Source organism: Emydura macquarii, unplaced genomic scaffold (assembly GCF_026122565.2).
Source record: "Emydura macquarii macquarii isolate MOO-44397 ecotype Brisbane River unplaced genomic scaffold, CSIRO-AGI_Emac_v2 contig_2846, whole genome shotgun sequence".
Classification (NCBI taxonomy): Eukaryota; Metazoa; Chordata; order Testudines; family Chelidae; genus Emydura; species Emydura macquarii.
This window is the reverse complement of record NW_027132983.1, coordinates 2,480,065-2,493,156: the sequence shown is the minus strand read 5'-3', so window position 1 is coordinate 2,493,156 and position 13,092 is coordinate 2,480,065. Positions and strand designations below refer to the sequence as shown.

The 13,092-nt window shown below is 40.8% G+C and overlaps 1 protein-coding gene across 1 annotated transcript in view; it reads left to right on the top strand.

The window, feature by feature from the left end:
• The first annotated feature begins 1,063 nt into the window (after positions 1-1,063).
• LOC137166415 (store-operated calcium entry regulator STIMATE-like) overlaps positions 1,064-13,092 on the top strand; it is a 78,756-nt gene continuing 66,727 nt past the window's right edge. Inside the window, exon 1 of the mRNA XM_067568134.1 lies at positions 1,064-1,321. Within this exon, the coding sequence (XP_067424235.1) occupies positions 1,126-1,321 (196 nt within the window). The 5' untranslated portion in view covers positions 1,064-1,125. The remainder of the gene's footprint in view (positions 1,322-13,092) is intronic.

Genomic DNA, 13,092 nt, shown 5'->3' with positions numbered 1-13,092 from the left:
CCATGGAGCAGGACGATTAGCTCCCGCGGCTCAGACACAACCCTCCTGTTAATACACTCCAGCCTAGTGGGTGGGTTTTTTTTTGTTTGTTTGTTTGCAGCTGCATCACCTAGTGGATCACAAACTCTAGAAGCCAACATCTCCCCTAGCTGTTTTTCAGCAGGACCACAACGCCACCCCTGGTGCGTAGTCGTGCATTTGATCTTTGCATTTGTAGGTGAAGTGCTTGGTACTTGTTTTATTTAGTTTCATTTTGCTGACTTCAAACCCGTTCTCTACTTTGTCCCTGCCAGCTGGCACCCACCTCACAGTGGGGGGTCAGCTGCAACTTTTATAAGCATGCTCCCTAGTATTTGGTCCAAGTTATTTAAGGGACATGTTGACTAGAACTGGACCCAGCCTGGACCGGCGTCCACCGTCCCAGCGCCCCCTTGATAACTAAACGATGGATGCAGCTGCTTTCAGCGACATGCTGCCTGGCGCAGGGCATGTGTTTAAGGGTACAGGAGCTGTCACTTTAAAATGAGCCAGTGCGGCTAAGTTTCCCGGGCTGGGACAATCCGGGGCGAGGAGATTCCCTTCCCTGCAGCAGCCCGCTTGGGCATGACGCGTTTGCAGACTGCAAACCCCCGTCCCGCCGCCGCCGCTGCTTTGCGACGCGGGCGTCTCTCGCTTTCCTTCCCCGCCTCTACCGCGCGCTAGCAGGGGTGGTTCCCGCTGCGCCCTCGCTGCACGTGGGGGTTGGCTCGGGCCCGGTGGGGGATGGGCGGCGGCTGCCCCAGGGACCTTGAGCCGCCGGGTTCCCCTCGCCTCCCTCCGCCCCCGGCAGGCTCCGCCCCTCCGTCGCTCTGAGCAGCGTTCTGCTGCCTCCAGCGACCCCGCCTCCTCGTGTTAAAGGCCGGCTAAGCCCCGCCCTTGGCGGCCCTTCCGGTTGGCTCCTCCCCTCAGGTGCGCTCCACCAATGCGAGGCGGGTTTTCATCTCACACGTCGAATGTGACGCGCCACGCGGCCGGACGGGGGCTGCCCCCGCCCTTACCGGAAGCGCGTGAGGTGCCCGTTGGTGGGTGCTTCGCTCGGCCGGTGCCATGAATCCCTGAGGCCGGCTGGCGCCGGGGAGCCTCGCCATGGGGGGGCCGCTCGCCTTGGTCTCCGCCAACGGCAGCTTAGGTCTGACGGCGCGGCCCGGCCGCCCCGACGTGTCCTCCTCGGGGTCCGGGCCCGGCGACAGCTACCGGGGCTGCGAGAACGGGGCCCTCATGGACAGCTTCGGTATCTTCCTGCAGGGGCTCCTGGGGGTCGTGGCCTTCAGCACCCTCATGTGTGAGTGACCCCTCCCCCCTCCGGGCCTGGCTCCGCGGCCCCTCCCCCCTCCGGGCCGGACTCCCCGGGCTGGGCCTGCCTGCCCTGAACCCCTCGATGTGAGTGACTGCGGGGACCCTGGCCTAGCTCCTCTTCTTTCCGCTCCTGGTTCTTCTCCTCCCGCCCCTTGTTGTGGCTCCATCTCCCCCCACATCCCAGAGCTTGCCCTGGGCGCCCCTATCCGCTTTTCATTAGTGAGCACTGAGTGCCTCCTGCGTCCCTCGGGCACCGCGTACACACCCCGCGCCGTCTAATGTGAGAGAGAGACCTCCCCCGCAGACACACCTGCTCCCACCCAGCGCCCCCGCGCCCTCCCCCTGGGCTGGAGTCTCTCTGCAAGTGGGGTCTGGTTCGGGGTTCCCACCCTTTCACTTTCAAGCAACCCCTATTTCCTTGTCGTCCTCATTCTCACTCCACAGCTTCACAGGTCAGAAATGTGTGCGTTACCTTATTTTACCAAAAACATCTATGGTTAGGGGTGTAAGGCTTGAAGAATCCTGTTTGCTTGGTGCTGTTTATGCTCAGTTTTCTGTGGGCTTGTACAAAGGAAATCAGTACAATCAGTGTCACTTGTTTAGACTGAGTCTTGGTTGGGTGACAATGCCCTTTTAATCATTTGCACCTGCATTAAATTGTGCTTTGTGAGGGGAATTTTAAAATCTAGTCAGACTATTTTCCAATGCAAAGAGTCTTTTATATGTTGTCGTCATGATTCTGTGAATATAAGGGATGGTGCCACTGTTTGTCTGCTGCCTTCCCCTCTTATTTGTTTTTGCCCCTTTTTTCTCCAGTACTGTGTGCAGAAAATGCCTCCACTTGTATTCTTTTTAAGTATTGAGAATCCAGTTGTTTTTCACAGAAGCTGTATCTCTTTATGTGGTTTGCATGTACTTCTGTTTAATGTAACATGTGATAGTGATTGAAGTGCCTTTCCTAACTCAGCATGATATGTGATCTGTTCTCCAAAGAACAAATTACGGTTCCCCAAATGTGGTATTCAATACCCAGAATTTAGTCTTCTCTTCCTTTCCACCATGGCGTGTATGTAATAGTTTCTTTTTTTTGTCTGATCTACTGGATAGAGAATCTTGATTCTTTATTCTTCTTAAGAAGCCAAACACAGCAAGGAACTAAATAAATAAACTAAACTAAATAAATAAAAGGTACTAAATAAAAGTACACATGCAGTATGTTCTGAGACTATTTTGTTTCTGGGCTTGTCAAATGTATATTTCTCATTGAGGTGCACCGAGGTAATGTCTACAAAAAGCTACAGATGACCAGGTTTATGAAATGCATTAGTTGAGTCAAGTACTGAGCAGCTCAGCACAATATTGTTATAGAGCATTTGTTTAGTACTCACTTGCCTTCATTTTTTACATGTCTTAAGTTTACTCTTACTCTAGTAGTAGTAATTGACTTCACTCTTGCAATAATACTCAAAATTTCATGTGTGTAGCACCACCAACTCTGAATGACTTCAGTTGGAGTTAAAGCACTCAGCACTCAACCTGAGCTTTGCAGGTTGTTGTGAATACGGTCTTTATTCTGAGACTTCTGTTGGTATTCAAGATGAGGATCAAACCTAAAAGAAGTACTTCAGCATTACTGAAAATTACAATAAATGATAGACTGAAGACTTTTCTGAGGGACCAGTGAAACTTAAGTGGTGGTTTATTCATATTTGTCATATTAGCTGTGAACTGTTTGGAAATGCAGACATTCCAGGTTTAATAACTGAGAGGCCTTAGCATATTGAACTGGTATGCTGCCAGATGCTATACCACACTTCCATGGTTTTCTCAACAATTTCTGGAGAATTTAAAATTAGAGCGGAACCATTTAAACAGTACATGTTCACTGATGATGTTTTGAAGAAAGTCACTCCCCTGAATTGGTGGAAATCATTAACCAGGCATCTTGAAACAGAGTTCCTTCAGTTGCTAAGTCAACTTTTCACAGCAGTAGCTTCCTCTTCAGGCACAGAGAAAATATTTTCATCATTTGGTATTATTCACTCAAAGCTAAGAAATTGACTGGGAATTGAAAAAGCAGGAAAACTCAGATTTCTGTTTGTCTATGAATAAAAATGACAGTGGGAGTGGGGATGATGAGAGCTAGTTGTAGAAGTTTTAAAGACAGCGTACGTTTAGTGTTGATAAAATTTGGGGGGAAAAAAGAGTTTAAGGAAAGCTGGCAACTCAGGAGACTGCTGCAATTGCAAATGTGAAACATTTATGTAACATTTAAGATTTAATTTAATAAAATATAAGTGCTATTGTGTTTCTGTGTATGTGATTTAGTTATTACCATTCCTAATATACTGCTGCTGCATCTGCAGCTTGACACAGGTAATGAGGTGATACCAACAAAGTTCTCATTCATATAGGAAGGGGAACAAGGACAATGTTTGCAGGTTTCTTCATGCTTGTGTGATAAAAGGAATCAGCATTTGTAAGAAGCCAGGAGTCAAAACAGCAACAACTTATAAAAGTTACTAAAATTTAAATTAAAAAAAAGAAAGGTAGTTGCTTATTCCAGACTTAATGGTTGTGGTGTTCTCCACTTCATCTTACACTTTGTAGTGCTTTGGGACATCTTTGGCAACAGAAAGAGCAGTACACTAGAGGAGTGTGGGCCAAGTGTGCTAGAGAAACAGCACTTGTCAGAGTCACTTAGAGAACTCTTCAGTCCCAGTGAAAATCTCTCTAGGTGTGGGATAGTGTTCACTTCTACAAGTCTCCTTGATAAAAACCAGCCAGTAGAAATATTCAGGACATAACTACACTTATTCATGCAATATGATTTGCTTAATATGGATTTGCTTTAGAAACTGCTCAATTATTGACTGGCTTGAGCACAATAGTTCTCCAACTTCTTCATTCATTTGATCTTTTTGTAGGAGGAACCCATTCATGGGCCATCTTCTCTCCTAGGTCAACTCCCATAGGAAGTATTGAGTTCTATTTGGTGATTATCTACTTAGACATTCTTTAGCGATTACCAAGGTGAATTGATTAAAATAACTGATTTTAATCATGATTAAAATAGACAAACAGGAAATCTTAATTTTAAAAAAATTGATTTTAATCTTGTTTTACATTTTTGTATTTTTTAGTTATTTTCCTAAAGAAAGGTTCATTCTTATTAATTCATATAACCATTAAAACATGTTGATTTGGAACTAAATTAGTCTTTATGGTAAATTTTGTACTTTTGCTAAACTAGGAACATAAGTGTGTCTCTACATGTATGTGAAGCTATATAATTGCTTAAATACATTAATTCAGATTCTTCTATAGGAATTCGATTAAAACTGCACAAAAGCAGCATTTTAAATTTGTTTTTATTAGTTAAATAAAACTACCTTAAATGCGTTGGATACATAAGATAAAAAGTAAGCTTATTAAAGCATGTCTTGCATTTAAAACTGATTTATTAAACAAAGGAAGTATTAACTGTAATGAATAGAGAGTGTGTTTCTGGTCACTATGGGCCAGAATTTTAAAGGTACTGAGTCACCAAAAGATGCAGATAGGTGTCTAGTAGGATTTTTAGAAGCACCTGTCTGCATCTTCAGATGCCTAAATACCTTTGGAAATCTGGCCCACGTTTTTCAAGTTTTTAGAATTAGATCTCATCCTCTTCCTCATGGCTTTTATTAATAGATTGGAAAAAGAAAACAGACTTTATTGTTTTTGCAACTTCCAATTGGTTTCTCAACTTTAAATGAACTCGCCCAAAATGAAGAAGTATTCTCTTCACCTGCTAACTAAACTGAAACCAAAAGTAATTAAGGCTAAAGCTTTTCTGCACATCAGAAAAAAAGTGCTTAAATTTGGAAAAGTGTAAATGCTGTATATTTGCTCCATTGCTAAAGCTGAAAATAATATAGATATCTGGTTAGATATTGGTATTGGTCTTAGGATATTAGAGAGACAAAGTGGGTGAGGCAGTATATTTTATTGGACCAACTTCTGTTGGTGAAAGAGACAAGCTTTCAAGGAAGAAGAGATCTGTGTAAGCTTGAAAGTTCATCTCTCACCAACGGAAGTTTATTCAATAAAAAAGATATTACCTCATCCACCTTGTCTCACTATTAATGGGCAGTCTATTTCCTTTATTTGGAGGTGAAGGAGGTTGGGTGGGAAGAAAGTGCAGGTGTTAGAAGACAGTTAAGCATGTTTTTATTTTGTGCTCCTACCTGTGCTGCTGACCACTTGCTAGAGAAAGAGGTGGAAGTAACAGCAACACAACCATCCTGTACAAGTGCTATATATAAACAAACACTGCCTTTATAAATCTTCCCTTGAAATACATTTTATTTAGAGAAAGAGGGGACAAGAATGGCTGCTGAATGTTCTTAGTTATCTTTTTACCAAGTAGAACTTATAACTTAATGCCAAATATGTATCACTTAACAATGTGTATCATTTATCAGCTTGTCATCTAAACAAACAAATAGTTTATCTTGTCACAGAAATTACAACTATCATTAATGGGAAAAATGTAAGAACCATATGTTCATAATATTCATGTATCTATTGTCTCTATTACTGCAAGTTCAAAAACTGAAATTAATTCTTAAAAGCCCTATCGTGTTTCTTTTATTTCATTCACCTTAGACAATGATTTTAAAATGGCTAATTTCACATCTTGGTTTTTCTATGTTAACATAGTTATTGTATTTGTGTTGCTGATACTGAAAAGCTATTTCAATATTTTCGTTATGATCTTAAATTTACTTGTAAACAAAAATACCATCAAAAGAAGTCTCTCACTAGGCATTCTTACTGATAAAGGGCTTGCCCGTGATGTGACCAATAATTTATTATGTTCTTCTCAAACAAAACATTAAGATGTAGATATGATTGAAAATAGTTTAGACAACATTATTAGGCCTTTGTAATTATACAAAGCCCAATGTATGAAAGACAAAAGTAAAAAAAACCATAACCGACCCCACATCCCTGTCTATCACAAACTATCTTAACCTGCTGTGTCTAAGTTTTCAGATTATATTAAAAATATATGGCATATGCATTTGTTATATATATTGGATGGTGCATAAATTTTTCGGTTCTTTGATACTTAATAGAATGGTAACTGAGTTTTTCTGGACATTAAGGAACACTAAGAAATAAGGTGTGACTCCTGTTAAGAGTTGAAGTGGAGGGAAGGTCTCTGGATCCCTTTGTAATGGGGATGAGAGGAGAGAAGGCTGTGTATCTCTATGTGCAATATGGTAAGTAATACTGTAGTTCCATATGGATGGAGCCAAAATCAAACATGTAATATACTGAAATTATGGTCAGTAATTCTTATTGATCTGTACTGTATTTACAGTATATTAGGTAAGAGCTTATGGCTTATTGTGAATTGGTAGGTAATGGGCATCACTTGAGTCATAGCTAAGGATTCTTTTTGAATCGTACTTTCGCTATAAAATGGTTGCATTTTGCGATGCTGTGTGGAATATGAATGACCAGTCATAATATTACTGATACCAATATTACAGATCTGCAATAAATATTGTATAGGATATGCCATGCAGAATATCGATGGCAAAGTTATAATTCACTAAAATTGATGAGCACATTTATATGTATGTATCAGTGTTGTATTATGAGTTCTAAATACGAATGTGATGTATCTATATCCAAACACTTGTGCTGTCCTGCTGGGTTACACCCCCAAGGCAGATTAGTGTCAGCATTGTGATGAGTCATCAAGGGCTATTACCTTTACTATGAGCCAAGGGAGAGAAGCCAGGGTGGCACCTATGAGTCATCAGGACATGTAGGGACATGTGTGTCGTCAGGGGGTCTGCAAATGCCTTTTCCTGCTATGAGCTTGTGTTTGAAACAAGCCAAGTGGCAGGCCAGAGACTATAAAATGCACCTGCACCATCTTCATCTTGTCTTCATTCCTGCTTCCTACCTCTGGATCAATTTATCTACAGCCGAAGCTGTGAAACAAAGGGCTAAGACCCATCCTGGTACAAGCCTGAAAACTCCACAATTCTGCTGAGAATCTGATATATAAGGACTTTAAAGTCCTTTTTATGTATCTGATTGCTTTGACAATTTAACATTTCTTCCCATTTGTTTCTTTCCTTTTTATAATAAACCTTTAGATTTAATTACTAAAGGATTGGCCGGCAGTATGATATTTTGGGTCAGATCCAAACTTATACTGCTTTGCTGTGGCTGACCCTTTGGGGATCAGGAGAACATTTTTGATAAAGGGACTAGAATTTTAATAACGTATCTCTTTACTGGACTGACTTGCTAAATGGGGGCCAGAGACTGAAATGCAATAAAGGAGGCTGTGTTTCATTTTTGGGACTTCTTGATAACCAGTGTGGGGAATCAGGAGCATTGTTTGTGACTGGTTGGTGAATCTAACTGCAGTGTTAGCCACCAATTTGAGAGAATCTGCTTTTCTTTTTGTGGCCTGCCTTGACCTGGGCATTTTCAGATGGTCTACCCTGGGCATGGACAGGTCACACGTTTATTCCTTAATTTGTGTGTGTGAGGTGCTTTCTGTAATTCATATAGTACCTAAATGAAAACAGCCTAAGAAAAAGTGCTTACAAGGGTTAGTCTACCCTACAAACATGTCCATATCATAAGCGACTGAACATCACATTTGCTAGAAAGGCTGTGTATGGCATTTTGATTTCAGAACTTCTTTAAAGTCTCCAAAAGAAGTGGGTTCTGGGACATCCTGCTTTTGTTTTTCAAAGAAAACTAATCTCAGTAGGAAAACTTGAAGCATGTTGGTCACAATATGCTTTCCAAGTTAATAATTGGGCTGCATACTTTTAGTCAATTAAGAAAATATTTTATGTACAATATTGTTAGGTAATCAAGCATCACTCTAAAATCTATATAAACTGAAAGAAAATATTGTTGCTTAACAGTTAATAGGACTTCTTTCTACTAAGAATTCATCACCTAGAAAAGTTAAGAGATGACATTGTCTATTTAACAGTATTAGGACGTTCATGATATTCCACTTTCAAGACATTTACCAAATCATTAAAGCACCATAAAAGCCTATATTAAAACAATGCTTCCAGACATCATGAAAAGAATTTCAAGTGAAAAACAGCTGTCACTATAATTGAAACAGGACTGAATATTACTAAGGGTCATTTTTAGTCAATACTGGCAGAAATGCATATTCCCTAAATATGCAATATATGAGGCTGGTCTGTCATTTATGAAATGCACTGTTGAATGTTCATTTGAGTGTCACTTGATGAGCAACTTATACTGGGACAAATACACAAATTAGCTTTCTTTTAGTTCTATAACATAAATGTCTACTACAACTAGACTTCCATTAGGCTTCCTGTGAGATTCCCTGTCTCACAGAAAGCAGACTAGGAATCCAAATGTCTTTTTTTTTTTTTTTTTTTTTGGACCCATGAAGCATTGGTTTAAAAAAACCTTCTATGGCATTTTGTTCTTTGGTGTTTTTTCTTGCTTTCTTGCTGACTTACTGTGTTTGGGGAAGGAGAAATACTACTTTTCCTAACTCTGGTGTTTTAGAAAATCAATTGGAGATAAGTAGAAGATAGTATGAATTGAGTAATGAAATGTACAGTTATAAAGCTTTGATTGTATAAAAGACAAGATTCATTCAAAAATGCTGACTAATCCAGGTTCCCTAAAAGTGACAATTTTTGCCTTCATTAAGGCTAGTGGATAAATCTGCTACAGAGCATGCTGTAAAACATGCTATATTTAAAATTTCTCCTAGGAACTACTGCTTTTGCTCTCCAAATTTTTTTAGAGCTTTTCATAGCTGTCTCTGTTTGAGGACCATGGACAGCTCCTCTTACCTTGTGACCTTAGTTTGAGTTTGTGTATTGGTATGGCAATAGCTTAGAAAGGCCCCAATGAGGACTCCACGTTACAGAAAAGTAGACCAAAAACTCACCACCCTAGAGAGCTCATGACCTAGGATAGAAGAAGACAAGACTCTCAAAGTCTTAAGATGGGGATGATATTAGTAAAGTTGGTACATTTGGATAAATTAGTAATCTCTGGTCAAAATAGTTACAGGTAACTATCAGCCTAACTATATTAACGTTCTAAGCATTATTTTTATATAAAATGTGGAAGTAGAAGGATGTTTGATGGTTTCAATATTAAACTTGCAGGACCAGTAGAAGACAATGCATCTTATTGTAGGTTTACATCATAGATACTAATTTATTGACTTTTGGGAAAATGAGTGATCTTCCAGTTCTGTGTGTTTGGGGTAGACCCTGTAACTAGCCTGTTAATCCTGTTTGCTTAGCTGCAGCATAGAATTGAAAAATGGCATTTCATAAATGACAGACCAGCCTCATATATTGCATGCTTAGGGAACATGCATTTCTGCCAGTATTGACTAAATTACTTTTAGTAATACTCAGTCCTGTTTCAATTATAGTAACAGCTGTTTTTTTCACTTGAAATTCTTTGAATGGTGTCTGGAAGCATTGTTTTAATATAGGTTTTGATAATGCTTTAATGACTTGGTGTAAATGTCTTTAAAGTGGAATATCATGGATATTCTAGTGCTGTTAAATGCAGCATTTTTTTTCCAGATAATATTCTGGTCATGTCTGCAAAGAGTAAAAATAAACTTTTTAAAACAGTCTGTATACTGTGCCTAAATTATTCCTGTCGCTAGTTATGATCTGAGACCCACGCTTATCCCATTAGGAAAAGGGTAAAGTGTTTGTACATCATTGCTCAGCTGGTTGTTGGATATATTTATGCTCCCAAATAATAAGATTGCTCTAAATATAACTTTGCATATAATTAACTTTCTAAAGTCTTAAGTGTGTAACAGACTGAATGTATCTTTTTTTTTTTTTTTTTTTTTTTGCTGGTATTTGATACAAAATAGTACACAGTATAAGGGGAAAACATCTGTGATTTGTTAGCACTTACTTGGTAGGTTAACTAGAAGTTGAGAGAGGTTTGCAGTGTTTAATTTCAAATAACTTCTTGAAAATGAGAATGAGATTGTATTTCTACTTAACATTTTATAATTCAGTTCCCAGGAGGTTGGCTTATACAACTATAGATTATGCATTTTTTGGCTTTTGCTGCGATATTAATTTCATACTACTTATCAAGGTAGTGGATCCTTCTGACAAAATGAAATTTTAATCTGTTAATCACTGCCTATTGATTGAACTTGCAAAGAAAACAAATACGTGAAACGTTAGCCTGGTCACACAGCGTAGTCTCGCTCAACTATTCCGTCAACACTGCAAAATTTATTCCCAGTATAACTGAACATGGTATTTCTTTCAGTGAACTGAACATTTACAATTCACATCAGAATGGGTGTGCATGTGATACAGTGAAGCAATGAATTGTTTTGGAATGATTAAAATTGACAGTCGCTCTGTACATCAGATGTTTGCTTTCCTATCACTGAGCATGAACTACTAATGGACAACAGCCAAGGTAGTCTAAGGGTCACTAAAACACTAAAGCTGCTATTGTGCATTTTCTAAATGTGCTCCTTAATCCTTAGAACTTTCTAGAGTTCACAGTGGCTTTATATTGCTCGGGGTTGTAGTGTTAAATATTGAGACTATTTTGCTTTCTATTACCTTATTCATTCACACTTTCTGTTGGTCAGTGACTAGCCCAGGCCCTTAGGCCAAATTGTGCTTAATTAGAGTGAAGTAAATATAGAGTAGTTCTATTGATTTCAGTAAAGGAGCTGAAAAGGAATACCTCTCCATTTTGATTTCTGCAGAATCACCCCAGGAACAAATTGTTAAAGCCTGAATCTCCTAAATACCCAAGAACTGGTGAAAATCCTTTGCATTTACCTTTGGACTCTGACTTCCTAGTATTAAAGTTTACCCAAAGTTCTAGTGTTATCAGAAATGACCTGAGTTTCTCTGTGTAAAATGTGTGAACATGCAGTTGGTCATTTCTCTGAGGTGCATCTGTCATGCTGGTTAGATTGAGGGGGGGGCATTTAACATATGGGTTAACATCAATATGTCAAAATCATAATAATTCATGTGAGATATGCCATGTCAGGTACTGTTAGAAAGGTTGTTATAAGCTAAGTCAGATGATAATACTTATGTTCATGTCTAATATGTGAAATGGAAGTTAAATATATTTGAGATACCTGTATTTCAAATTGTGCTGCCTGGGCAACTCCCCCGATAGGATGGCGGCAGGATAATAGCCAGCTTAATGGCCCATTGAGACACTCACGGATGCAAGGGACTCAGGAAGAAAATGAAGGCATACCTGAAGAGTTACCAGGATTGGCCCATGTGACTCTCTACTCCATTTTAGTTCTTGTAACATTCCACAAGACCGTATGGCCAAGGCCAGAGGGTATATAAGGCCAAGTCACAGAAACCATTTTGTCTTTGATCCTGTTCAGCTACAGACACACCTACCTCTGGATCATTTCATTTGCAACTGAACCGATGGACTAAGACCCATCCAGGTATTGGATGTATACCAGAGGAACTGTACAAGCCTGCAACTCCACAATTCTCCCAGAAACTGGATGTATATGGACTTTCAATCATTTGTATGTATCTGATTTGCTTTGACCCTTTAACATTTCTCTCATGGTTTTTCTTTTTACAATAAACCTTTAGTTTCAGTTACTAAAGGATTGGCTGGCAGCGTGGTATTTTGGGTAAGATCCTAAGTTATGTTGATCTGATACTGATCCTTTGGGGTCAGAGGGAACCTTTTCAGTAAAGAGCATAGAGTTTAAATAACTGGTCTCTTTACTGGACCTAGTGGCTGATTGGGAGCCCAGAGGCTGAAATGCAGTAAAGAGGGCTGTATGCATTTGTGTACCGGCTTCTGTGGGAATTCAGAAGCGGAGTTTGTGGCTAGTTGGGAAACCTGACTTCAGTGTCACTCATCAGTGTTGGGAGAATCTGCTCTCCATTTGCAGCCTGCTCTGACCTTGGCATTTTCAGGGGGCTACCCTGGGCACAGGACGGGTCACAGTATCATCTACAAGAAGTGATGTGCACAAACTACATACACACTGGCAACTCAGTGTCCGATACAAGAGATGTTACATTGCATAGCACGTTAATTGTAACTGATGGCCAGGATGTCTGTATTCTTTTTCATGTTGTTGAAAGGTTAACATTAAGGAGTAGTCTGTGGCCCTTGGTTATATTTCATATATACATTCGTCTGATACTATGCCCAAACTGTGGAATGGAGAGAGCTTAGAACAGGAGTCAGCAACCTGTGGCATGCATGCCAAACGTGGCACGTGTGATGATTTTGAATGGCATTTGGCATTGCTCATGGCCCCAAGCAGTGCAGCGCTGTGCAGCATCCGCTCCCCCCTTCCAGCCCTGCCCTTCTCCCACATGGGCCCAGCAGGGCGCTTCAGCCAGAGCCACGCTGCTCCCAGCACAAAGCAGGCGGGGAGGAGGGGCTTGCTGTGCAGCACCGCTTAGGGCCGGGAGAGGCTCCTGTTCAATGCCAGTGGAGTGCTGACCCAGTCCCTCATCTTCCTGTCCTCCCGGCCCCTTCTCCGCCCCCGTGCTGGGCGCATCTAGGCAATCCCAGGCAGCCACCCCTGCCGCTGGAGCCTTCTGCCCCTCTCACTCCCGCTCCTCACTGGAGGGCTGCCAGGGATGGCGGCTCCTCAGAGGAGGTCCTGGCCAGTGCCCCCTCTCCCCACCCCTGGCTGGCGTCCCCTCTACC